This window comes from Rhamphochromis longiceps, linkage group LG8 (assembly GCF_057381845.1).
Source record: "Rhamphochromis longiceps isolate RC_006_pf linkage group LG8, R_longiceps_female_GT1.1, whole genome shotgun sequence".
Lineage (NCBI taxonomy): Eukaryota > Metazoa > Chordata > Actinopteri > Cichliformes > Cichlidae > Rhamphochromis > Rhamphochromis longiceps.
Window position 1 is genome coordinate 6,367,708 of NC_140564.1, and position 27,016 is coordinate 6,394,723.

The 27,016-nt window shown below is 41.8% G+C and overlaps 1 protein-coding gene across 1 annotated transcript in view; it reads left to right on the plus strand.

Annotated features, from left to right (window-relative positions):
• The window catches only part of LOC146663001 (ryanodine receptor 2-like), a 313,610-nt gene that overhangs the window by 112,532 nt on the left and 174,062 nt on the right, over positions 1 to 27,016 (plus strand). Inside the window, exons 13-27 of the mRNA XM_085415589.1 lie at positions 6,530 to 6,713; positions 7,378 to 7,513; positions 7,768 to 7,863; positions 10,133 to 10,251; positions 11,229 to 11,362; positions 11,456 to 11,697; positions 12,940 to 13,132; positions 16,495 to 16,699; positions 16,840 to 16,944; positions 18,775 to 18,878; positions 19,036 to 19,119; positions 21,335 to 21,494; positions 22,624 to 22,771; positions 22,979 to 23,082; positions 26,729 to 26,833. Of these exons, the coding sequence (XP_085271715.1) occupies positions 6,530 to 6,713; positions 7,378 to 7,513; positions 7,768 to 7,863; positions 10,133 to 10,251; positions 11,229 to 11,362; positions 11,456 to 11,697; positions 12,940 to 13,132; positions 16,495 to 16,699; positions 16,840 to 16,944; positions 18,775 to 18,878; positions 19,036 to 19,119; positions 21,335 to 21,494; positions 22,624 to 22,771; positions 22,979 to 23,082; positions 26,729 to 26,833 (2,119 nt within the window). The remainder of the gene's footprint in view (positions 1 to 6,529; positions 6,714 to 7,377; positions 7,514 to 7,767; positions 7,864 to 10,132; positions 10,252 to 11,228; positions 11,363 to 11,455; positions 11,698 to 12,939; positions 13,133 to 16,494; positions 16,700 to 16,839; positions 16,945 to 18,774; positions 18,879 to 19,035; positions 19,120 to 21,334; positions 21,495 to 22,623; positions 22,772 to 22,978; positions 23,083 to 26,728; positions 26,834 to 27,016) is intronic.

Here is a 27,016-nt window from a genome sequence, read left to right on the forward strand (position 1 = left end):
ATAACTAGGGATGGGTATCGAAAACTGGTTCTTGTTGAGAACCGGTTCCCACTGTTTCAATCCCTTGGAATTGTTTGCCATTTTTGCAAACGATACCCTGACGTCATCACGTTGCGGAGTGTCATTTACCTGGCAGGAAACACGGCGGCTCAAACGCTCAAAAGTTTGATTATACTTTACGAGAATGGATGACAACAGGGCAACTTGCAATACTTGCAAAGTAGATATTTCATTTAAGGGAGGAAACACTACGAATATGCGAAAGCATTTGCTCACAAAACACGTGATAACCTTGAATGTCATGTTTTTAATTCCGCTCCGGACTCGTGAATCTCAACCCAGCAGCAGCGGTAACGTTTGCACGTCCTCTCCCGTTAATGCGGCAGGTAAATAATCAACTAACAGTGCATATTATGTTAGCGCGATCTGCCTTATTACAAAACCTGCCATTACTGTGCGTTTAGGTGACCATGATGAGAGAGACAGAGTCTGGCTGGCTCAGACTGGCAGTTCTCGCTGCAGTCTACCGGTAGCATCTCCTTTCTAGTGATGCGCAAATCATGAACGAATCGTTCAATACTCGAGAATCACTTTACTGACTCATGAATCATGATTCACAAGCCCAACTGACTCACTGACTCATCCCTGTTTCTGTTAGCAGCAATATATCTAGCTTATAATTAAAATTGTGGAGAAAAACACAACATCCAGTATCGTAACAAAAACATTTTTGCTCTGAAGAAGAAGTTCACATCAAGACAATAGCTCCTCGGTTCACAGTAGCATCGCTCTGCTAACATGCTAACAGCACATTTGAGCTACTCACCCCCTCCCTTCTGTGCTGAATCATAGAGCGAACGAATCACTCACTCACTCACTAACCCCCTCCCTCCTGTGCTGAATCGTAAGCCTAAGCGAATCACTCAGGACTCACTAACCCCCTCCCTCCTCTGCTGAATCGTCAGCGTAAGCGAATCACTCAGGATTAACTAACCCCCTCCCTCCTGTGCTGAATCATAGAGCGAACAAATCCCTCACTCACTCACTCACTCACTCACCCCCTCCCTCCTGGCTCACAGCTCCTTCTTCTTCTTGGTTGGCAACCAATGTTAAGGCACATTACCGCCCCCTGGCTCACAGCTCAGTGGACATTTAGATGAGAAAATATATATTTGACACATTTAAGGAAAATACTAATAAAATAAAAATAAACAAAATAAATGTTTATTAAGCAATTTTGATAGGAAATTTCTTAATTTTAGAAATGTTTTTGCTCTTTTTTGCTCTATAAAATAGTTGTTTTCTTTTAGAATCATTCATCTTAGCAGTAGGATTTACATGAAAAGAGAAACAAATTAAGTTTGAGTGAAAATGTAAATTTTTTGAACTCTCTGGTCAACTGACTCAGTGAATCAAATGACCCAAAAACCCGATTCACTTTGGTGAGTGACTCATTAAAACTCGATTCAGTAAAAAGAATCAAATTTACCATCACTACTCCTTTCAGGCCAGGATAGACGAATGTCACCGAGCAGTGATTAAGTTTGTGGTAAAAGGCTTGCACCATTTGCCACAGCAGATCCCCCCGATTTTTGGTAAGTGAATGTGTTTAATTGTAGGCAGGGACATAACTGGATATTCTTGTGTAATTGCTACAGAATAATTTATGTTATACTTTGTTATTGCTACAGAAGAATATTTATTTTATTATTTTACATTTGCAATTTTTTTTCCTGGGGACCCTGTGACACCCCATTGAAGAGCCGTAGGCTGTGGATCTCTTAAGATCTCACTGCTGGGTTTGTAAGGCCATGTTTGTCATGAACCGAAGTTCAGCGCACAAGCTGGACCCAGAAGCAGAGCCAACACACACAGGAGTACGAGAAAATAAACTTCATTTTAACTGAAGGTGTCCCGGGAGGGTAGAAGGAAAACACGCGTGAAACTAGAGAAACCAAGGGACCGGGAGATGAGTCGCGCAGGAACGCCGAAAACGGGACTGTGGGAGGCTGCAACAGAAAAAGGAAAAGAATTATTGGGGCGCGGGGAAATAGCAGCATACGTGGGGGTGGGCGTGGGCATCCCATCAGCTCCTCGGATGGCGGGCCGCGGACCATGACAATGTTACTCCTAAATTTCTATCTTGTTCAAAGAGAAGATATAAAACAAAGTTCTAAGCTATTCGACCTTTTTAAAAAAGAATCGCTAAGAGAATCGATAAAGAATCTAATCGTTAAACAGAATCGAAAATGGAATCGGAATCGTGAAAATCTTATCAATATCCATCCCTAATTATAACTCTGTTGTTCTGTGGTTGATTAATAAGCTGGAGTTGATGATTGCTGCTACTCCCCCTCCTGGTGTTGATTCACTTAAGCTGACAAAATCATCCTGCAGTAACAAACTTTTTGTAAGGCGGAATAAATCAATGTTATTTATTAACAGGGTTTTAGAAGAGAGAGACCTAATGTTTGATAACCAACATTTGTATTTATACAGGACAAAAGTCATAAAGTGCTTTACAATACAAAGTAAAATGCAAGAATTAAAACAGTTTAAATTCATAAAACTAAATAAAGCCAATCCTACACAATTCCACTTGCTTCTTTTAGAAGCTTTCAACACTTTCCATAGATCGTGAGTCCAATGGAAGCAAGTTTTGAAACCTGGTGTCCCGGGTGTCTACAACTCCAAAAGCACAGTCTCCTCTTCTCTGTAACTTAGACAAACAGCCAACAACAAGTGATCAGCTGATCTCAGAGACATGGCAGTTACCTATGAATGAAGAAATTTACTAATATAGTGATGTATCTGACCATGAACGGCTCTGAAAATGATCACCAGAACTTTAAGAGAAGCTATTGTAAAAAACATCTGATTTTTCTATCGATTAAAAAAAAAGATAAAGTAAAAAGGATGTTCATTTAATGGAAAATGTTAAAAACCAATAACAGGCAGCTTAAACCATTTATCATATTCTTCATATTCTTTAATGTTAAATTGTGCTGCTTTAATGTCACATTGTGCATTATCAATGAAGAAAAAAAACACTTTAAAATAAACCGGTGTTAAATATGATATGAAAACATGTTACTACGTTCATGTTATTGTGTTACTAAAATGATGAATTAACATCTGAAAACCTAATAAATTGCAACTGAAAAGTGCGGTGCATTGTGCTGTTTGACAACTTATGACGACCGCTTCGATAAAAGTTCAAATCTAAAATAACAGAATAATATATCATCCAGCCATTTTCTTCCGCATATCTGAAGTCAGGTCGGTTTATAATACAGCTCTGTATCACTTTTAAGATAAAAGTCTAGATGTTAAGTCTTTTTACACTCTCTCAGATGAGAGATAAGCCAGGTCCACTTCAATCCTTTTCAATCCCACCTCTCTCGACAGTACCTTGTATGTAACTGTTGATTTTCTGTATGCAATATTGGACCAGTGTAAAGAAAATTATATCCAGAGCGAGAACTGAAGAAATTATTCATATTGCATTTTATTAACAAAGAAGTAGAAATTTGTGATTTACTTTTTTGGGCATAGAATTTTATTTTGCAAATTTTCACTTGTCTTAGTATACCTGACAGAACAACTGCACTGAAAGTTGATTTAAGATACACAAAACAATCAATATAAAGTTGTATTAACTTATTTGTTCCTCCCTGATTTATTTTGGTGTAATACATTTACCTGTTTCATAAAATGTAAATAGAGCCTAAGTAAATGTAAAATGTATTTTATTTTTCTTTTACAACTCTTTTGTAATTAAGTAAAATTAAAAGAAACGGGCCCACACCTGGGGGGGCTTGATATGTTCCAAGAGAATGAGACACAGACACTAATATGTGTTTCCACCGTCATGCACACATATACAAAGACTCACGCACTCACCCAACATGGAGACACACAAAAATGAACGTGGTACACTAAGACCCCATGCCTCACTCCGCCCACCCATATGTGGTGTTGATGCATGCTGTTCTAAAATGCATTTTAAGCAGGCGAGTAGCATGGTGCCAAAAACCTTCTGCCAGACAACACTTGGTGTCAGCACGGCCCCTCCCTAGAACACATATTGTCTACATATATTTAAAAATGAGAGGTGGGCACCAGCACCAGAGGTGAGGCTGAATAAACAGACCGTCCTCTGGACGCCCTTCAGTGTGCCAAACCCCCGAGGCCCAATATGAATGTGTAATGAGAGTGTAAGTAATACAAATGTCTAAGTTGTGGAATAAAACTGAGGCGCAGGTGGCCAGGAGGGGACAGAGGAGGAATGTCTCCCCTACACCTCAGTAACACACCTGTGCCTCAATGGAGGATCCAAGGAAGGAGGGAGGCAACTGGGGATGGGGAGGGGGGGGGGGGGGATCTACCAAGGGCAGGGGCCCCAGGCCCAACCACACCCACCCCAACATTCAGTCATACACTGCATAGGACAATAGACACTGAGGCTGAGTTCATCCTCCACCTCTGCTACATCTTCTCCACCTGCAGAGTGGACTCCTCAAGAGCAGAGGCCACCAGCAAAAGATGGTAAAAACCTTGATTCATTAACCTGTATAGAGCACTCTATGTTGTATTTTGTATTGTATTAATTGTAGACATTGGGATGTCATTTCATGTTATTTCTAATCTATTTAAAATCTTTTAAACATATCTGAGACCAGAGACTTTGGTCTAAGCTGACTGATAAATCTGCCTCCCATTTTGCAATAGGAGGGCATATTGATTCATCTATTTTGGAGAGTGTCCAGTATATTTTAGACAACTGACCATCATCTTTGTAACAATGGTATAAGATTCAGAATTCGGAGTGTAAACTGGAATCATGCATTCAGTGGGTTAAGGGATTGGAGACTACAGGGACTGTGGGATTTGACTCCACTCTGGAAATCAAGAAGAAAAAGCCACAGGATGCTGGAGAAGGAAGAATATTGCAACGAGTGCAGGGAGAAGTTGAAATAGGTTCTGGGTGATAGGGAAGAGTTACCAAATGACTGGGAAAGTAAGGCTGAAGTGCTGAGGGGAACTGCCAAGATGATAAGTATGTTAAGAACCTACACATTGGACGCATAGACAAATGCTTTGTCACATGTTCATTCAACGTAGTCAGTAGACATTTGAATAGAATCTTGGTACAAGTAGAAGTTCAGCCCTACATCAGTTAAGTAGAATGTTGTTCCTGGCTGTTATGGACCCACCAGTTACTATAATACCATCTGGGACCACAGCTATCGAGGAGAATGTTCACCTGTGGATTACTGTCAGTCATGTTGTTGAGATCAGGTTTCTGTGAGACTTGGACGATCTGTTGCTCTTCTTCTTTTTGTACGTGAAAACAACAAGCCGAGCTGGATTCTACAGAGTCTCCAAACCTCTCTCCACCCCTCTGTAACAGTGTTGTCATTTAATGCAATTTGTTTTATACTTTATGGGGCTATTATATGCTGAATGTGTATTTTTACAATATCAGGTCTACTTATAAGACATTTCAATTGATGCCCTACATCTTAACCCTCTCAAGGCAGGCGTTGCCGATTTGCAACAGTTAAAAACTAACAACCCGATTACCCCACATACATATTTTTTTTGTTTTTTTTGTTTTTTTTTACTCAGAAGTACGACTGCAGGACTTGGTTGTGCATTAGCAACAAAAAGTTTAATTTGAGCCTGAGAGGGTTAAACAATAATTCCAGAAAATGAGTTTGAGCTGTACTACATCAAAGAAAAACACAGCACAAAGGACGTGTTAACGAATGATCAGCTCACACTGACAAGCTTGTCACGGTCAACTAACCCCGAAACAGCCTTAACACAGACTCTGCAACCCCATAGGATTACTAATCTGATTAGACAGCTGAGAGATTTCTTTTCCAACCCCTCAGTCTCTCGTGTGTGAGGTTTCAGTCAGACATGTCACTTGGTCATGCTTTGATGTCTGTTTCAAAAAGCTAACACGGTGAATATGCTCAGTGTAAAGCTCCACAACGGGACTTTGCCAACTAGTTGATGTCACGATGGCCAAAACCATATTTAAACATTTTTTCTTTATTGTTTGTCAGCTGTAATCCACAGACATATCGTCACACTGAGAAAAACCCACCTGTATTAACATGCTTCATTCCATTTTCATCCAAATCAATAAAGGTCTGACTTCTGGATCCTTGTGAACGACTCTTCTTCCAAGTCTTCCTCTCTTTTCATTTTGGGAATTGAGATAATCTTTAAAATTGCAGGTTAATTTCTGGGGTCATCTAGAAGACAAGGATGCAAAAAATGAAGGAATCCTTCAGACAATCTTTCTGTCTTTCTGTGTTTATGACTTCAACACAAGAGAAACATCAAATCAGTGATTAGGCTGAGGAGAGGGATCGGCACATTTTAGTTTCTTTCTCATTTGCATCTACATTCACACTCTTGCAGCAGAACATGCTAAACTTGCGTAACACAAGGTGACATTTTCCGCTTCTCTAGTTTATAGCATGACTGACATCCTCCATTCTGTATTTCCCAGGGGTCTGGACATACTAAGAAAGAAAGGAAGGAGCTTTACTTTGGATCTGCCAATAGACTCAGTTAGCCTGAGCCTCCAGGATCTAATAGGTTATTTCCAACCGCCTGGAGATCACCTAGAACATGAAGACAAACAGAACCGACTGCGAGCTCTGAAGAACCGTCAGAACCTCTTTCAGGAAGAGGTAGGGTGCACTTGGACATATGTGTGTTTACAAACTAACTTCAGATCATTTTTAACAGTTTTTGCTTCCAATTTTAAAGATTTAGTCTAATATATTTATATATTCTGCCTCAGTACATACATACAGTACATCCACCCCCAGTGAATTTTGTAGTGGTTTATTTCTAATGATGGAACATGTTGGAATATTTAATGTCTAAAATGTTATTTTAAGAAGAAAAAGAAAAGATGAATCAATTACTTTACTGTATACACGAATTGTTTTCTTTTAATGACACAATCCATGTCTGTGAAACTGTTGCTCAAAGAACTGCCAATTATATCATGTTTGCTTTCACATTGTGTCCATAGTGGCTGAAAATATTCACAGTGGCCCAAACCATTTCTCTACTAACTTGTAAACATGCGTCTTGCTCCTGTTTACTTGGAGAGAAATTGACACACTTCGAGCTTCCAGTGGCCATTAGAGGAAATGCAGTTTTTTTGGCACGTCTGTGTTTTTCAACTCAGATATTAGCTTGGTCACATTATCTATATCCAAATCCATAGAATGATTTAACGGCATTCAATTTGCTTTTATTTCCTAACTTTTCTGTGACTACACTCTGTTTTGTAGAGCTCATTTCAGGTGAATAAAGTAAAAACAACAGTTTTCATATTTCTAGGGGATGATCAGCCTGGTCTTGGAGTGCATTGATCGGCTTCATGTCTACAGTAGTGCAGCTCATTTTGCGGAGGCAGTTGGAAAGGAGGCTGGAGAGGCCTGGAGCGCCATTCTCAACTCCCTCTACCAGCTACTGGGTAAACAAGCGCACAGACAGAAGCACAGAAAAGATGCAATAACTCAAATTGTAATTCCACTCACCTAAAACTACATATTAGACCTGAAGACAATCAGGTTATTTTAAGAGATGACAAATGCTCAGAGATTCATTCAGAAAGGGATCAGAGGACAGAGACAGGTGACATGTGGGCTCAGTAAGAGTTTTCTATGTTACTGTTGTTACACCTCTTGATATCATGTCACTTCTCTCAACTTATTTTCATCTTTCTAGCTGCACTCATCAGAGGGAACAGGAAGAACTGTGCCCAGTTCTCTGGTTCACTGGACTGGCTCATTAGCAGACTGGAGCGACTGGAGGCTTGCTCTGGTAGGTTAGCTTGTCTTTTACATGGTATAATATATTTATGGTTATGTAAAAGAGGTGCTGAAGTCAAAGTACACATTCTCAGAAATGCCTTGGTTACATACAAATGGATGTTACGTAGAAAAAGCAGTTGACATCAGATGACAAGTCAATTTAATCACCTCGTAAAAGGTTTCAGCTAATTTAACAAGAAGCCACCTTTTCAGCTGTTAGAAACATGACTGTGCCTTAAGCTTCCAAGTTTATATTACTGAATCAGCAATATGATAGTGGGATGATAGTGGGAACCAACTGAAATTCTGAGCAATGAGGGGTTTTCTCTTAGTCGGATCATGGATGAACTGAAGGTTTATATGAGCGCAGTGCACTGTGGAAACTGGGTAAGTTGGATTCAGGCTTTGCTCACCAAAACACAATAAAGCTGCTTTAAACATAAAAAGGATCCAGAATTTAATAAACAAAGAACACAAGAGTCAGCAGAGTTTGTTGCTGTGTTGCTGAGTTGGTTGAGGTAAACCCACAAGTGAACGGTGGAAAAACATGCTGATGAATTACACCGACTACAGTTAAATGTTGGTGTCGTTTACAGATAAATAAATAATAGGAAACGAACAGGACAGAGTCGAATTTATTTATTTAGCACATTTAAAACAACGGCTGTTCACCAAAGTGCTGTACGTCTAAAATAATCAAATGAGATAACAACAGAGGAAAAGATGTCATAATTTAAGAAAGTAAGAATGAAATGAGTACAGAACTCATTCTGATTTAAAAGCCAGAGAATAAAAGTGGCTTTTCAAACAGATGAGTCAGCAACAGGAGGGACAATATGAGACCTGAAGTCTGTGATCCTATTGCTGAAGACTTGCCTGCAATGCTATAAGAGGAGCAGCAGTAGGAGAATTAAGAACAGAGTTAATCACAGTAAGTACAGTACGAGTCTGTGACAGTTGTTAGCCACGATCTTAGAGAAACACTTCTTTTTGCTGCTCTTACAGTCTTCTGATAATTTAACAAAGATTCAAAGTTATCAAAAGACACATGTTCGGTCAGTTTTTCTACACACGTGTCTGAGTCCTCTGGTGGCATTATTGAACCAAGGCTTAGTTTTATGTTTTTGACTCCTGGTTGTGAGTTGAGCAATGAAATCAAGGATCTCTAAGGAGGTTGAATTAAACAGAGAAAGTAAGTCGTCAAGTGGATGGACCTATCAAAAGGTAAGGCGTGACTACAGGGTTTTTTTTGTTCTTGTCCAATCAGAACTGTCGTGAGAAGACCAAAATGCCCAACAGATTTACTTTCCCAAGTGGACCGCTTGCCATAATGGTCTACCTGGTAGTCATATTTTATTAGAACTTTATTAGGATTTTTGAGTTATTACAATTACAATGGACAAAACTGGGGGATGGAAAAGAAAAAGAGGAAAGAAAGAGAAGTTGAGCACAAAGTTCACAGAAGGAGAGGGAAAGAAAAATAGAGAAGAAGATGGAGAGAGAGCAAAAACAGTGAAAATCTGCTGAAGAAAAACAACAAAAACACAGCAGAGAAACCACGGCAACGACCAGCATATGGGGTAGTCTACCTAGTACTCACATTCTGATGATTTAGAGTCTACCTGTGACACTGTCTTTACCTTACAGTGTAACCTGCTTTGTGATGACTTGTAACAAACCACAGGTAGAAGGAACCTGGAAACAGTCAAAGGGCAGGCAAGAGAAAAGACTATAAACAGGATGATGATGTCCAACATGAACCAGCAGGTTTAACAAATCATACATTCAAAAGGGAAGAAAGTGAAGACGGAGAGAAATACACCAGAATCGACGATTGCAAAATACAAAAAGGCATTAACTACTCTGTTGTTATGATCTGGCAATACATCGATAAAAATGTACAGAAATCAGTTGCAAATTAATCGAACAATATTTAAATAACTTAAAAAAGAAATATTTAAAAAGCACTTTTAACATTTTATTTATTTTCTCTATTTGCTCTAGTTGCATTTGTAATTCAATCTTTTAGTGGTGTCCTGTATGTTTAGAAGTATTTCCACTTTGACAGATAAAATTTACATCATTATTTTACATATCTAACGACAGTAAGATGTAGAGCTGAGTGATGAGTAAGCTAGTTGCCTCTGCTCTTAGCTTTGGGACCTGTACAGCCATTATCGGTTCTCCAAACTTTGACAGTAAAACCGACTCTTAGCTTTTTGTGAACTGTGGTTTTGAATCAAGTTATCGTCACACTGCACCTTATTTTTCAATTACAGGTATATTGGAGGTGCTTCACTGTGTACTGGTGGAGAGTCCTGAAGCACTTAACATAATCAAAGAGGAACATATCAAGTCTATCATATCTCTGTTGGACAAACATGGTCGGAACCACAAGGTACGGGCACTTACTTACCCACAAACACAAACTGGTGATGATGATAGTATATTTTAAAGCCTAGTTATCCCTGGTACACTTGCATCATTTTTTATAGGTAGAAAGGCTGTTCTTTGGATAGCTTGCCTTGGTTATTCTGTTGATTTAGATTCTGTCGGTATGTGTTGTTTCTTTATTTGACTCCATGATGTTGAAAACAGGACTCTGTGAGGTCAGACCCTCTGTTGCAGGACGACTTCTCCTTATTACGTCTGGCGAGATAGGTTTTATGACTCTGCCTTGTTATTTCACCCTTTTTTCATGCTGAAGCATGGATGTAGTACCAATCACATTAAAGTCTGAACATCTATACATGGTGTTTAAAACAAGCAATCTAATATTTTTTTAGGTCCATCTTATGCTCATTAAAAGCTCTTACTTAACATACATCCTGCTAACACACTCAATATGTTAGCAGCAGATCCTTTCACTCAGTACTTTGTTGTAAGGCCTCCATGGATCTAACTTGTTGCAGTGTATCGCACCGAAGATCCACACCCTGGACCTTTTGTTGTGTTGAAATCATTTAGTATCAAGGAGCATTATCCTGATGGGAAAAGTTATTGCCATCAGGGAATACTGTTACCATTAAGGACCAAAAGTTTCTTGTGTCATCACACTGCCTGTGCCAGCTTGCAGTGTTTCCCATCATTTCTTTGAGTAACAGCTAAATGCACTGGGTTGTCACCAGATGTCAAAGAAAACCAGGCCACCTTTTCCCACTGCTCCATGGTACAGTCCTGATACTCATGTGTTCATTGTAGTAGGTTTCAGTCAGAAATACAGACTGAACGGACGCTCTGAGCCCTCTGTGGTGTCTCCAGCCACCACTGACCTTTTCAGCAGTTCAGTATAGATGTCACTACCTGTTTACTTGTGCCTCTTTATATCGTAGAGACAATAACATCTTATCCGTCTTGTTTATAAATACCGTTTAGGTTCTAGACGTGCTGTGTTCACTGTGTGTGTGTCACGGCGTGGCAGTGCGCTCTAACCAGCACCTGATCTGTGACAACCTGCTGCCAGGAAGAGATTTATTACTGCAGACCCGCCTGATCAACCACATAAGCAGGTAAACAAATACAAACATTTGCAATGGTCGGATTGTGGAATCCCATGTCAGTAATGGATTTACCTACTCACTGACATTCATTCACTCCAACAGCATGCGACCCAACATCTTTTTGGGCGTCAGTGAGGGCTCTGCCCAGTACAGGAAGTGGTACTACGAGCTGATTGTGGATCAGGTTTTGCCATTTGTCACAGCAGAGGCCACTCACCTCAGGGTGGGTTGGGGCAACACCAATGGCTATGCACCGTACCCCAGTGGAGGAGAGGGGTGGGGAGGCAACGGGGTGGGTGATGACCTCTATTCCTATGGCTTTGATGGACTCCATCTTTGGTCAGGTGAGCTGTGTGTGTCCAGTGTGTGTACAAAGATGGAGTGATTTTGATTACTAACTCACTGATAATGAAAGTCTGTGCAGAATCATTTTTACCCCTCAGCCCTAGAAGGTAGTAGGAGGTAATGTAATGTAGGAGCTTTAAATTAATACCATAGTTGTATCTACTCAGTAACCTCAACCTAAAGGTCAAAATACTGTGAATACAATAACTCGTGATGGAAGTCACCTAGGATTTTCAAATTGGAGGATGGCAGGACCTCCTAGAATCTCACTGATCTCAACTAATGTTTTCTGAAAATCTTGTGAATGTGATATCTCAAGAATAAGCAAGATTTTGAAATTAATACCATAGGTGTGTCTAACAGGAGACTGAAGGGTGGCACTGGCAGTTGCCAGTATGTTTTCCCATTGAAATGTGAGACTACTGAATGTGGACTATAGTGGTCACAATCTTTAGGTGTGAGAGTGCTGTGCTGCCTCAAGAACTGAGCAGCTTACAGCTGTTAATTCAGCTATTAATTTAACATCATATCAGAAAGCACCAATACGGTGTACATTTTAATAATAATAATGGATTTATATAGCACTTTTCAAGAGCCTCAAAGCGCTTTACAATGCCACTATTCATTCACTCTCACATTCACACACTGGTGGAGGCAGCTACATTGTAGCCACAGCTGCCCTGGGGCAGACTGACAGAAGCGAGGCTGCCATATCGCGCCATCGGCCCCTCTGGCCAACACCAGTAGGCAAGTAGGTGAAGTGTCTTGCCCAAGGACACAACGACCAATACAGACAGAGCTGGGGATTGAACCGACAACCTTCCGGTTACAAGCCGGAAGGTCCCAACCCCCTGAACCACGTTCGCCATTTTTAGGACACTTTCGAGTTATGGATCCTTTTATTTATTTATTTATTTATTTTAAAATGCACAGAAATAGATTTTAAAAAAGGAAAAGATCTTTGTATGAAACTATGTTTTTTTTTAACTGTTGGACAGTTATGCAAAGTGCCTGCAAGATGTTTTTTCTGCTGAAAAAGGCCAAAAAGAAAAAAAGAAAACATGGATGGATGGATCACATCCAAGGATCACAATAACGTAGGAAATACTCTGTAAAGTAAAAGCAAAAACCATAATGGAAAAATGTCCTGGTATAAACTCTGATGTCGTTTTGTACTTAAACAGTTCAGACTGGAATCAAACTAAACTGTTTCTCGCTGCACTTCTGTGTATCCTGTGCAGGCTGCATTGCGCGGACTGTTAGCTCACCCAATCAGCATCTCCTTCGATCAGAAGATGTGGTGAGCTGCTGCCTGGACCTCAGTGTGCCCAGTATCTCCTTCAGAATCAATGGCCAGCCAGTTCAGGGCATGTTTGAGAACTTCAACTCTGATGGCCTTTTCTTCCCAGTGGCGAGCTTCTCTGCTGGGGTCAAGTCAGTGTTTCACTGAAGCTCATCAACACAGCATGATAACAGAGTTATTGTCTTTGTTCTCCATGAAGCTTGCTTTATTTTTGTCTTTTAAAATGGATTTGCAACTGTATAATGACTATAAGCACAACTTACATGCACATCCTGATTTTGTAGAGTGATTGTTGTCCTAAAAACAGCGTAGCATACTTCTGAGACTATTACAGTAACTGCCTGATGAGTGTCTTACAAAAGTTATCAGTGGGGTTGTTGTTATATTAGGACAACAATTATGTGATATCACTGGGATTTATAAAGTTACGCTGAAACCAAGCACACCATTGTTTTTCTTGTGACATTACCAATAAGTTTGATGTGTCACATGGCCCTCTTCCTATTGAAAAAACAAAAGTTGTATCCAAGATGGCCGACTTCTAAATGGACACCATGGTCACCACCCATCTTGAGGAGTTTGCCCCCTCACATATACTAATGTGCCACAAACAGGACTTTAATATCACCAACCATTCCCATGTTATTACGCTGTATCCATAGAAATGGCCCACCCTGTAGATTTGGTATTTAGCTTTTAGCTGGAATTTTCAATATATAGGGGTTCAAACCTACAAACTAATGTCTCGTCACATATAGAATATTCTTTACTGGCCAAGTCAGTCACTTTATCTCAACCTAGTAAAGCAAATGAATGTTAATATAAGTATTAAAAACAAATGATGTTAATTTGCCCAAATACTTCTGCGCCCACGAAAATGGGAGCTATGCATAAAATTCCTCGTCAGTCAATGCAATGAACCTATTTTTGTTAAACCCCTGAAAGGCTCAATGTCAGCACTTTAACCCTGCCATGCATGAATTATGACAACCTCAATCAGGATTTTTTCTTAAGTATTTTAATTCATCTTTAGGCATTAAAAGATGAATAAAAAATACTTAAGAAAAAATCCTGATTGAGGTTGTCATAATTCATGCATGGCAGGGGTTAAATGACAATCATTACAATGAAACACGTCATACATCTATAGCAGGGGTCGGCAACCTTTCTGATGATGAGTGCCATTTAAAATTTCCTCAGAAGTCAGTGTGCCATATGATTGCATTAGCAATAAATTTAATAACGCTCCATATTAACAGTTACACACTATATAGAACCACTTTCTAGAATTATATTTGTTTGCAGATGTTGGCAGCTATCAGCGAATAGTTTTCAGCTATTTTGAAACAAAAAAAGACTTTTTATCCATAACAAGAACTCATAACAGCAAATACAACAGAAAATGCAAATGCTATTTATGGTCTCCTCATAACAATGATGCGAAATAATAAACTGGGCCAATATGGCATGTTTGTTAATATAGAGACACACATGTTAATGTGATCTCTGGTCTCCCACTCAGAGACACAGGTCTCCGAGTGTCCAGCATTCAGAGGCTACCTGAGGACAATCTTCATGTGAGAGAAAATCTGCTCACACAGATATGTAGAGCCAAATACTGTCAATAAGGCCTCTGCAATGTTCTGAAGACAGTTACACAGAGTCAAGCTTTTCAGTTCAATCAGCTGCATTTTGATGTCCTCTGTGTCGAGCCAGTTAATGCGAGAAAAATCCAACTACTCATTAAAGCTTTCTGGTTTGATCAGAAAAGAAAACATTGGTCCATACACCTGAAAGTCCCGAAAACTCATTGTAAATTCAGTCTTTGAATGTATTTCCGTGGTGCTGATGCTGTGCTGCCTGAAGCTTTTGAAATGTTGGAATGTGGAAATTTCAACATCGCTTGAAAAAACTGCCAGCTAGCAACGTCCCTCTCACCAGTAGGCTAAGTTATTTTTAGCCAATTACAAGTCGAATCTGGTAGTTGGGTTGTTAGCTAAGATACTGTCATTAAGAAGCAGCACAACTAATGTGTGTATGCGAGCTAATTTGCGATGTGCACCGCTGGCCATTTATTTTTTAATGCACCTTATCAGATTATTTCACTGCGTGTCGTGCCCAAGGCTGGACTGGGACACAAAATGGGCCCGGGCATTTTGACGAGACCAACCCACCAGGTATTAAAGCCATAAAGCCTTTGTATGAAAACAGACGCTGTTGTGACAGTGATGTACAGTCTTGTTGGTATATGTATAATTTCTGTACATTTCTATAAATTTTGCATCAGAGTGAGCGATAAACAAACAAGAGAGATGGGACTTGTGACAGAAAAGCCGATCAGCTGATCATTGATCAGTTTCATGATTGAAGTAGAAACAGGAGAGGGAGGGGAGAGAATGAGAGGAGAAGAGGCAGCTGACAGCATAAAGACACAGAATAACTCCAGCTTTGTGTCTTTTTCCATCCTAGCTGAAGTCCGGGACAAACTGTGCTCCTTTTCACCTCAATACGAAACGCGTAATATTTTTTCTGAATACGAGACAATTCAGTTTTTACGGGACGGTTTGCAACTCTACTAACTAACCCTATGAATAAAATAAAGTTCACTATCAGTAACATCATAGCACCACCCAGCTGTATAGAAACTCCATCATGCTGGCTAGTACGCAGTACGAGTTATTGTAACTGACTGTAAAAAGTCAGCACAACGAAAATAAACTCCACCTAAACTTGGTTTATATCTGACCCAGATAGACTGCAGGTCAGAACTTCTTACCTGAAGTTCAGTTCACCTGACACTCGGACCGGCGGCCGCCTCGGGTCTCTCCTCCTCCTGCCTCCCCTTTCCCTCATCCACCTGCTGGCCTCTGTGGAAGCTCCGCCATAGCCACCACCAAACAACTGAGTTATTTTTACACATCTGCCAGCACCTGGCCAATCCACCACCTTTCATTGTTTATAGTTACTAAAAAAAAAAAAAATCACGTGTGCCCAGGGTTGCCGACCCCTGATCTACAGTAACATTAAACGGCCAGTGAGTGGCAGGTATGGAGTGACACATCAGTGTCCAATGTAGTGGTTTATGTGCAAGTATACCATCCACACTGACACAAATACAAGAAAACAGCCTTTGAATAGCTGTCCAATAGTGACCAGTATTAGTGAAAGGGTTCATTGGATCTTGATCGCTTGACTTAAAACTCACAATGGTGTGTACGGAGGCAAGAGTACCAAAAACTCTGTCACTGTCCGAAAATGTAACAGTATATTAATTGGTCAGCAATATGAAGACAAATAGCACAACTGTAGCAGGCTGACTAACTCACATGTTTTTGGTACCTTTCTTTTTATATCATCATCATCATCACTGACATCCCAAATTTGAATGCCTAAGGCAATTTTTGTCCCAGATCTATCACATAAATGTCGGTCCCAGGAGCGCTGCCACTGGGCTGTTTTCTGGTTTTCACAAACTTTCCTGTTTCACCTGCAGGGTGCGATTCCTCCTCGGTGGGCGTCATGGGGAGTTTAAGTTCCTCCCTCCTCCTGGTTATGCCCCTTGCTATGAAGCAGTGTTGCCCAGGGAGAAACTGAAACTGGAGGCTAGTCAGGATCAGACTGCCACCAGAGACCTGCTGGGACCGACTGTCACTTTGAGCCAGGCAGCATTCACCCCTATACCTGTAGACACCAGCCAGGTCAGAAATGTCTTGCTCCATTTTTCTCAATAACACACTTGATTTAAGTTCACTTTTTAATTATTTTTGAAGTCATTCAATAAAGTTTTTTTTCCCTTAACCATAACCAGTAACTGAAACGCTGTTTGTTTTTTGTTCAGATTATTTTGCCACCTCACCTGGAAAGGATCAGAGAAAAACTAGCAGAAAATATCCATGAACTCTGGGTGATGAACAAGATCGAATTAGGCTGGATCTATGGTGCAGTGAGTATTATTAAATGAAAACGAATACCTGTACATAATACCTGGTGGACTGCTGCTATGCATGTAATCCCAGCTAAACAGGTTACATAAAGAGGATTTGGGGCTGATAGATTCTTCAGCACCTGTAGCAGTAGCTCAGTGTTCCAACATACAGAAGAAGCAACTGCTATCACAGCTAGAGATTGATGAGTGCAACACAAATGCTACAGCAAGGGAGAGCCAGGACATCAGGTCATGGGGGAGATGTCATCATCCCCTCCCCCCACCAGCTACTGACAGATAGAGCATCGGTTATGGTTATAAGACCAGACTAACCTGTGCACTACCAGAAAGCCTACGACTTAGTGCTTCACACCTGGATTCTGGAATGCCCAAAACTGTACAAGATCAACAGGACCCTGAGCATCTTCATCAGAAATTCGATGGGGATGTGGAGAACAGAACTGCAGACATCGAGGAAAGGTACAAGTACCTTGGAATCCCACATGCAAATGGGAACAATCAAAAGGCCACTAGGAAAGCTGGAACCACCAAATATCTGCAGAAGATAAGGCAAGTCCTGAGGAGAGCTGAATAGGAAGAACAAGATCCGGGCAATCAATAGCTATGCCCTACAGTTGATCAGTTACCCTGCTGGAATATAAGTTGGCCAAAGGAAGCAATAGAAGCCACTGACATCAAGAGAAGGATGCTGCTTACCATGCTTGGAGGGTTTCACCCCAAGTTCAGCACCGTGAGACTGCAACACTAAGACTACGTTCACACTGCAGGCGAAAGCACTTCAAATCCGACTTTTCTGACCCTATGCGACCCATCTATCCAATCATGGTGTGACAGTGTGAACAGCACAAATCCAATATTTTCCAATCCGATCTGGGTCACTTTCGTATGTGGTGCTGAATCCGATACATATCTGATGTTTCAGAAAGCGACTGCTGCTTGATGGTCACGTCGCATTAAATCCGTCTTTTACGTCACTGACACAAGACAGACGCCAATTATCAGCGCCAGAGAAGACATCGCGAACGCTTCCTGGCCATCCAGTGAAACTGTTGGGAAGACAACGTTGGAGAAACGTGAACATTTTATATGTACTGTATAATCTGCAGATCCTGACAGAAATCTGCAGCTATCCTTTGAAGCAACACGTTCGTGAAAGAACAGGCCCCTGCACGGCATGTGCCATCAGCAGACAGAAGAAATGGCTGATATTGAGAAATCCTACCAGTGGCCCCCATGCTAATGGGAGCACTTGGTGCAGTGACCCCAAACTGAGCAAGTGTCTCCAGCAGATCCCAGGAATGACATCCAACAGAGAGAACAAACACTAGAACACGAGAGACTGCACCAGAATAGTGCAGTCCTAGGAATAGCAAAGATACTGCGCAGAAAGATACTGACTCTCTAACTTGAAGGATAAAGAGACCAGAGCAAGTGTGGAATTATTAAGATATAGAAGATATATCACAAGATTTAGAAATTGCAGGTCAGTTTCTAAGTGTATAAAGTTGTGTACCATGGACAATGCAAAGGTTAACTGTGACTGTAGGTAACAGAGGCTGCCGGTCACTAAGCTTTTTAGCCGGTCACTTTTAGCGTCCAGGAAGACACTGTTCTTCAGTCTGTTGGTTCAGCTCTTGTTGCTCCAGAGCCTTCAATGAAATACTGTTGATCCTTTTCTTTATTTGAATATTGTCAGAATGAACCGATGAATATTTTCGCTATAAAAATACATGACATCAGATATGTTATGTATTTAGCTACAGCTTGGTTACTATTAGTGTCTTGGCTGCCCTAAACTTTTCTTTTTTCTTTGCATGTGTGCTTGAGGTGCGGGATGATAATAAGCGGCAGCACCCATGTCTGGTGGAGTTCTCCAAGCTTCCTGAACAGGAACGAAGCTACAATCTACAGATGTCTCTGGAAACTCTCAAGTAATGTATCAGTGCAGTGAAATTTGAAATTTCATCATATATATTAGTAAGTTTTCTTTGGACGTTGCAGGAGCATCAGTTATTGTTGAAATTCATAACAAGCATCTGCACATCCCATTCACACTTTTCTTTGTGATTGTGTTATTGCCCATTACAGAACTCTCCTGGCTCTGGGTTGCCATGTTGGCCTAGCAGATGAACACGCTGTAGAGAAAGTCAAGAACATGAAACTTTCATCAACGTAAGACCATTAAACCATTAAAACAAAATGTCAGTTCCATATATAACAGCTGGGTACAGAAGAATATACACATTCACCAGTCACTTTGGAAGTTAAATGTGTTCAATGGCTTGTTAAGACAGATATACAGTGGGACAAAAAAGTATTTAGTCAGCCACCGATTGTGCAAGTTCCCCCACCTAAAATGATGACAGAGGTCAGTAATTTGCACCAGAGGTACACTTCAACTGTGAGAGACAGAATGTGAAAAAAAAATCCATGAATCCACATGGTAGGATTTGTAAAGAATTTATTCGTAAATCAGGGTGGAAAATAAGTATTTGGTCAATAACAAAAATACAACTCAATACTTTGTAACATAACCTTTGTTGGCAATAACAGAGGTCAAACGTTTACTATAGGTCTTTACCAGGTTTGCACACACAGTAGCTGGTATTTTGGCCCATTCCTCCATGCAGATCTTCTCGAGAGCAGTGATGTTTTGGGGCTGTCGCCGAGCAACACGGACTTTCAACTCCCGCCACAGATTTTCTATGGGGTTGAGGTCTGGAGACTGGCTAGGCCACTCCAGGACTTTCAAATGCTTCTTACGGAGCCACTCCTTTGTTGCCCGGGCGGTGTGTTTTGGATCATTGTCATGTTGGAAGACCCAGCCTCGTTTCATCTTCAAAGTTCTCACTGATGGAAGGAGGTTTTGGCTCAAAATCTCACGATACATGGCCCCATTCATTCTGTCCTTAACACGGATCAGTCGTCCTGTCCCCTTGGCAGAAAAACAGCCCCATAGCATGATGTTTCCACCCCCATGCTTCACAGTAGGTATGGTGTTCTTGGGATGCAACTCAGTATTCTTCTTCCTCCAAACACGACGAGTTGAGTTTATACCAAAAAGTTCTACTTTGGTTTCATCTGACCACATGACATTCTCCCAATCCTCTGCTGTATCATCCATGTGCTCTCTGGCAAACTTCAGACGGGCCTGGACATGCACTGGCTTCAGCAGCGGAACACGTCTGGCACTGCGGGATTTGATTCCCTGCCGTTGTAGTGTGTTACTGATGGTGACCTTTGTTACTTTGGTCCCAGCTCTCTGCAGGTCATTCACCAGGTCCCCCCGTGTGGTTCTGGGATCTTTGCTCACCGTTCTCATGATCATTTTGACCCCAAGGGATGAGATCTTGCGTGGAGCCCCAGATCGAGGGAGATTATCAGTGGTCTTGTATGTCTTCCATTTTCTGATGATTGCTCCCACAGTTGATTTTTTCACACCAAGCTGCTTGCCTATTGTAGATTCACTCTTCCCAGTCTGGTGCAGGTCTACAATACTTTTCCTGGTGTCCTTCGAAAGCTCTTTGGTCTTGGCCATGGCGGAGTTTGGAGTCTGACTGTTTGAGGCTGTGGACAGGTGTCTTTTATACAGATGATGAGTTCAAACAGGTGCCATTCATACAGGTAACGAGTGGGGGACAGAAATGCTTCTTACAGAAGACGTTACAGGTCTGTGAGAGCCAGAGATTTTCCTTGTTTGAGGTGACCAAATACTTATTTTCCACCCTGATTTACCAATAAATTCTTTACAAATCCTACCATGTGGATTCATGGATTTTTTTTCACATTCTGTCTCTCACAGTTGAAGTGTACCTCTGGTGCAAATTACTGACCTCTGTCATCATTTGAAGTGGGGGAACTTGCACAATCGGTGGCTGACTAAATACTTTTTTGCCCCACTGTATCTAATTATCCAATTGCATGAATTCTGGGATGCAGATATGGCCAAGATTAGTTTACACCAATCAGAAAGGTGACGGTGAAGTGACTTTGAATGTGGCATGGTTGTTGGTGCCTGAGAGACTGTCGGAAACTGCTGATCTACTGAGATTATTCCACATTAACATCTCTACGATTTAAAGAGAATGGTCCAAAAAAGAGAAAATATCCAGTGAGCGGCAGGTGATGTTGGAGAAGGATGGTCAAACTGCTTCAGGCTGATAGGAAGGCAAAAGTAACTCAAATAAAAACGCATTATATAACACGTCAAGCACCTTGCCACAAAGTAAGTTGATTCAGAGGGCTGGTGAGTGTTTATGACTAGAGCAACAGAAACCCCCACTGGCATGTTGAACTGGATGAAAATGGACTGGTCTCAGACATCAGCACATTCTGGGTATTTAGGATCTCTGTATAACAATGCAGTACTTCACCTCTATCTGTGCAGCTATGAGTTATCCAGTGGTTATAAACCTGCTCCTCTGGATCTGAGTCACATCAAATTGACCTCCACCCAGGAAGCTATGGTGGACAAGCTAGCTGAGAATGCACACAATGTTTGGGCAAGAGATCGCATCCGCCAGGGCTGGACCTATGGCATACAACAGGTACTCACAATGTTTAAACATTTGAAATCAATTTAATTCATTTCAGACAACAATGATCAAGTTGTTTTATATTGTAAGGAAAAACTCCCTTTTAACATGAAGAAACCTGTGTCAGAACCAATCTGCACCCCCAAGCCAGTCACAGCAGTCGTGGGCTGTGGGTTACGACTGGAAGACAGGACAAGCACATACTGTGGACGAGAGCCAGAGTTTAATAGTAACTAATGATTACATGCAATGTGCTATATAAACACACAGGTAGTGAAAAGAGGTGTGAAGAATGGACTGATTGGACCGATTCTTATACAGCGCTTTTCTACTCTCATGGAGTACTCAAAGCGCTGTATACAACATGCCTCATTCACCCATTCACACCCGCTCATATACAAGCACTGCTAAACTCAAGTGCAAACTAACCAACATTCACACACATTCACACTCCGATGCACTCTGTGCATCATGGGAATCCCCCACAGTCTAGACCTATTTCAGTGTAACTAAGATGATTTTATAGGAGAGGGCTTACCCTCTCCTATAAAATCATCTCCTACCCTAGCAACCAAAAGTTCCTACTTAGCAAGCCAGCAGTGTGAGAGTGAAGTGCTCTATTGAGTGATAAAGTACTACGAGGCCTTTCAGATAAGATGGGGCCTGATAGTTCAAGACCTTGTATTTGATGACAGTGATTTTAAATTTGACATTCCGTTTAAAAGGGAGCCAATGAAGAGAAGTCAGTATGGGAGAAACATGCTCTCTCTTTCTAGTTCCTATCATTAGAATTGCTGCAGCATTTTAGATCAAATAAAGACTTTTCAGGGAGTTTTTGAACAACCTGATAATACTGAATTACAGCCTAGAAGTAATAACGTGAACGTGTTTGTCAGCATTACTTTCTAAAAGAAAACAGTGCTATGTATTGACAAAATTGTGGAGGAACCCTCAATGGCAGTTAGAGGAACTGCAGTTTGTTTCTGTTCAAGGCCACCCCAGTGGTACGAAATGCTGCTGTGTCCCCTCTTAGCTGTAAATTCTAACAGGCTAATTCTTTCTTCTATTATATGAATTCTTTAATTCTTTGTTTTTTGTTGTTGTTTTTTCCATTTTGTAACCTTGTTGTGTCTCTTGTCAGGATCTAAAGAACCGTAGAAACCCTCGTCTGGTCCCCTACGCTCTTCTGGATGAGAGAACCAAAAAGTCCAACAAAGACAGTCTGAGAGAGGCTGTCAGGACTCTCCTGGGATATGGATACAATCTTGAAGCTCCTGACCAAGACCATGGTACAACATGTTTGCTTCAGTAAAAACCATCATTCATTGTATTTTCTTTTCATTTCCATAACTTTTGAGAGAAAAATAAACACCTTAAATATTCAGAAGTACAGTATGTAAGATGTAAGATTTTTTCCTTGACATTGCATTGTTAAGATGCTCACCAAGTCCACCTGTTTTTACCTCTCATTCCTCCCATGCCTCCCTGCCATCCAGCAGCTGAATCGGGCCTGAGTAACGTGTCGGCTGAGAGGTTCCGCATTTTCAGAGCAGAAAAAACATACTGTGTTAATACTGGGAAGTGGTACTTTGAGCTGGAGGTAAGAAGCAAGAAAATAGTTGTGACTGAGATAAAACGCTTAATGAGCATCACTGAAATACATCAGAGATTGTCTGATACAAATATTAAGCTCTCTGTGAAACATCTTCCTAATACATCCTTACTTTGGGAAATATTTTTCTGAACAAATTACTCAACTTAATTTTACACCCTTATACAATCAGCCACTGATTTGTTTTTTATGATGATGATTTTGATTCACTCGCTGGGCCCACGTCCTCACTTTAGGTTTGACAGTGTTTTAGTAGATAAAGGTGGATGGCTTAGACATGAATTGAGCTGCGGTTTGGGGAAGGCCTCGAAGGGGAACCCATGCAGTGCAGTGGTGCTTTTTCTAAACATTAGACCCATAAAACTTTAAACTGGATCTATTTAAGCATAATTAAATGTTTTTATGTTCGTTGCAATACGAATATTGTAAAATGGATTTGACTGTGAATCATGAGCCAAGCTTGAAACCTGGATCCCCCGTAGCCGGTTACCAAGATTACGTGAAGTACCCTCAGAAGGTCTGCTAGATGATGTTAATGCAGCACTACGGGCAATACCTACAACCACGATTACCGACACTAACAAGCTGATCTACAATACGGCAGCAGTGATCAGTGAGATGCTTCGCTACAAGTTGAACAGCGACAAGGGGCAGTACCCTCCATGGAGAAGGAGGCTAGAGGGCAAGATCAAAGTAGCACGGAGGGAGGTTAGCCAACTAACGGAGTTGCAGAAAGGTGCGACAAATAAGGTGCCTAAGAAATACAGCAAGCTGTCCATACCTGAGGCCTTGGAAACTGCCAAGCAAAGACTCACAGCCTTGGCCAGCCGCTTGAGGAGGTACACCAGAGAGATAGAAGGCAGGAGAATAAACCAGCTGTTCTCCACAGAACCAGCAAAGGTGTACTCTCAGTGGCAAGGGAACAATAAGAGAGCAGCACCACCAAGGCTGGAGACGGAGCAATACTGGAAGAGCATATGGGAGAAGGATGCAACCCATAACGGCAATGCTCAGTGGCTAGAGGATCTGAGGGCAGACCACAGCGACCTCCCTGAACAGGGTCCAGTAACCATCACAGTGGCAGATATCCAAGAAAGGGTCTCCAGTATGAAGAGTTGGACAGCACCAGGGCCCGACATGGTTCACGCCTACTGGCTAAAGAAGCTGACTGCACTCCACGAGCGTCTGGCAGCACAAATGAACCAGCTGCTAGTTAACGAGAGACACCCGGAATGGCTAACCGAAGGCCGGACGGTCCTGATCCCCAAGGACCCCAAGAAGGGACCGGTCCCCTCCAACTACCGACCAATAACCTGCCTCAGTACTACATGGAAGCTCCTGTCAGGCATCATATCGGCTAAGATGAACAGGCACATGGGTCAATACATGAGTGGGACACAGAAAGGAATTGGCAAGAATACCAGAGGCGCAAAACACCAGCTACTGGTAGACAGAACAATCAGCCGAGACTGCAAGACCAGACTGACCAACCTGTGCACTGCCTGGATTGATTACAAGAAGGCCTATGACTCAATGCCCCACAGCTGGATACTGGAATGCCTAGAATTGTACAAGATCAATGGGACCCTAAGAGCCTTCATCAGGAACTCAATGGGGATGTGGCGTACAACACTAGAGGCCAACTCCAAGCCCATAGCACAAGTCACCATCAAGTGCGGGATCTACCAAGGAGATGCTCTGTCCCCACTGCTGTTCTGCATAGGCCTGAACCCCCTCAGTGAGATCATTAACAAGACTGGCTACGGATACCGACTACGGAACGGAGCAGTTGTCAGCCACCTCCTGTACATGGATGACATCAAGCTGTATGCCAAGAGTGAACGAGACATCGATTCACTGATCCACACTACCAGGCTATACAGCAATGACATTGGAATGTCGTTCGGACTGGAGAAGTGTAGTCGGATGGTAACAAAGAGAGGGAAGGTAGTCAGAACTGAGGGGATTGAACTACCAGAAGGCAACATTGCAGACATAGAGGACAGTTACAAGTACCTGGGGATCCCGCAGGCGAATGGGAACCATGAAGAGGCCGCTAGAAAAGCTGCAACCACCAAGTACCTGCAGAGGGTCAGGCAAGTCCTGAGGAGTCAGCTGAACGGTAAGAACAAGATCCGGGCCATCAACACGTACGCCCTGCCCGTGATCAGGTACCCTGCTGGGGTAATAGGCTGGCCAAAGGAGGAGATAGAAGCCACTGACATAAAGACAAGAAAGCTCCTTACCATGCATGGAGGGTTTCACCCCAAGTCCAGCACCCTGAGGCTGTACGCTAAGTGGAAGGAAGGGGGCCGGGGATGAGACAACGAACATCCAAGAATACATTGGGAAGATGGCCCCAACTGACCGAGTGCTCAGTGAATACCTCAGGCAGCAGAAACCCAAGAAAGAGGAGGGAGACGAGGAACCATCATGGAAGGACAGGCCCCTGCACGGTATGTACCACCGGCAGATAGAGGAGGTGGCTGATATCCAGAAATCCTACCAGTGGCTGGACAAAGCTGGACTGAAAGACAGCACAGAGGCACTAATCATGGCAGCACAAGAACAAGCTCTAAGCACAAGATCCATAGAGGCTGGGGTCTATCACACCAGGCAAGACCCCAGGTGCAGGCTGTGTAAAGATGCCCCAGAGACAATCCAGCACATAACAGCAGGGTGCAAGATGCTAGCAGGCAAGGCATACATGGAACGCCATAACCAAGTGGCCGGCATAGTGTACAGGAACATCTGTGCCGAGTATAACCTGGAAGTCCCGAGGTCAAAATGGGAGATGCCCCCAAGGGTGGTGGAGAATGACCGAGCTAAGATCCTGTGGGACTTCCAGATACAGACGGACAAAATGGTGGTGGCTAACCAACCGGACATAGTGGTGGTAGACAAACAGAAGAAGACGGCCGTAGTGATCGATGTAGCGGTTCCGAATGACAGCAATATCAGGAAGAGGGAACACGAAAAGCTGGAGAAATACCAAGGGCTCAGAGAAGAGCTCGAGAGGATGTGGAGGGTGAAGGTAACGGTGGTCCCCGTGGTAATCGGAGCACTAGGTGCGGTGACTCCCAAGCTAGGCGAGTGGCTCCAGCAGATCCCGGGAACAACATCGGAGATCTCTGTCCAGAAGAGCGCAGTCCTGGGAACAGCTAAGATACTGCGCAGGACCCTCAAGCTCCCAGGCCTCTGGTAGAGGACCCAAGCTTGAAGGATAAACCGCCCGCAGGGGCGTGCTGGATGTTTTTTATATATATATAAAAAAAAAAAAACACCCAGTATATATATATATATATATATATATATATATATATATATATATATATATATATATATATAAACTTGTTTTTAGACTGTGGAGCTTGAAACTAGAAAATTTTCACTTGTTCCATTGGCAGATTTTTTTCCCTCTTATTTCAAGCAACAATATCTTGTATTAAGTGAAAAAAATCTGCCAATGGAACAAGTGAAAATTAATATAGTTAGTATATCTTACTCTTTAGCTGATTTTGTCTTATTTTAAATGTGATGAAATTATTTTGACTAGAAATAAGACAAATATGCCTTTTATTATATTTGTAAAACACTTTCCAAACTGGATATTAACGTGGTCCTAATCATGTAGGTTCTAACAGCTGGAGAGATGAGGGTCGGCTGGGCCAGGCCAGGATGTCTACCAGACCAGGAGCTGGGCTCTGATGATCAGGCATTTGTCTTTGATGGCTTCAAGGTGCAGTCATTTCACAAATCTCATTTATTTATTACATTCAGGCATTTTTTTTTATTTCTAATGTGAATGTTCATTATCTTTACACAGAAAAATGAAAAACATCAGCCTCTTTACAATAACCTACATTTTTAATAAATGAGTCAGTTTTACATCCTATGATTAGTTCTTAATCCAACTTATAGT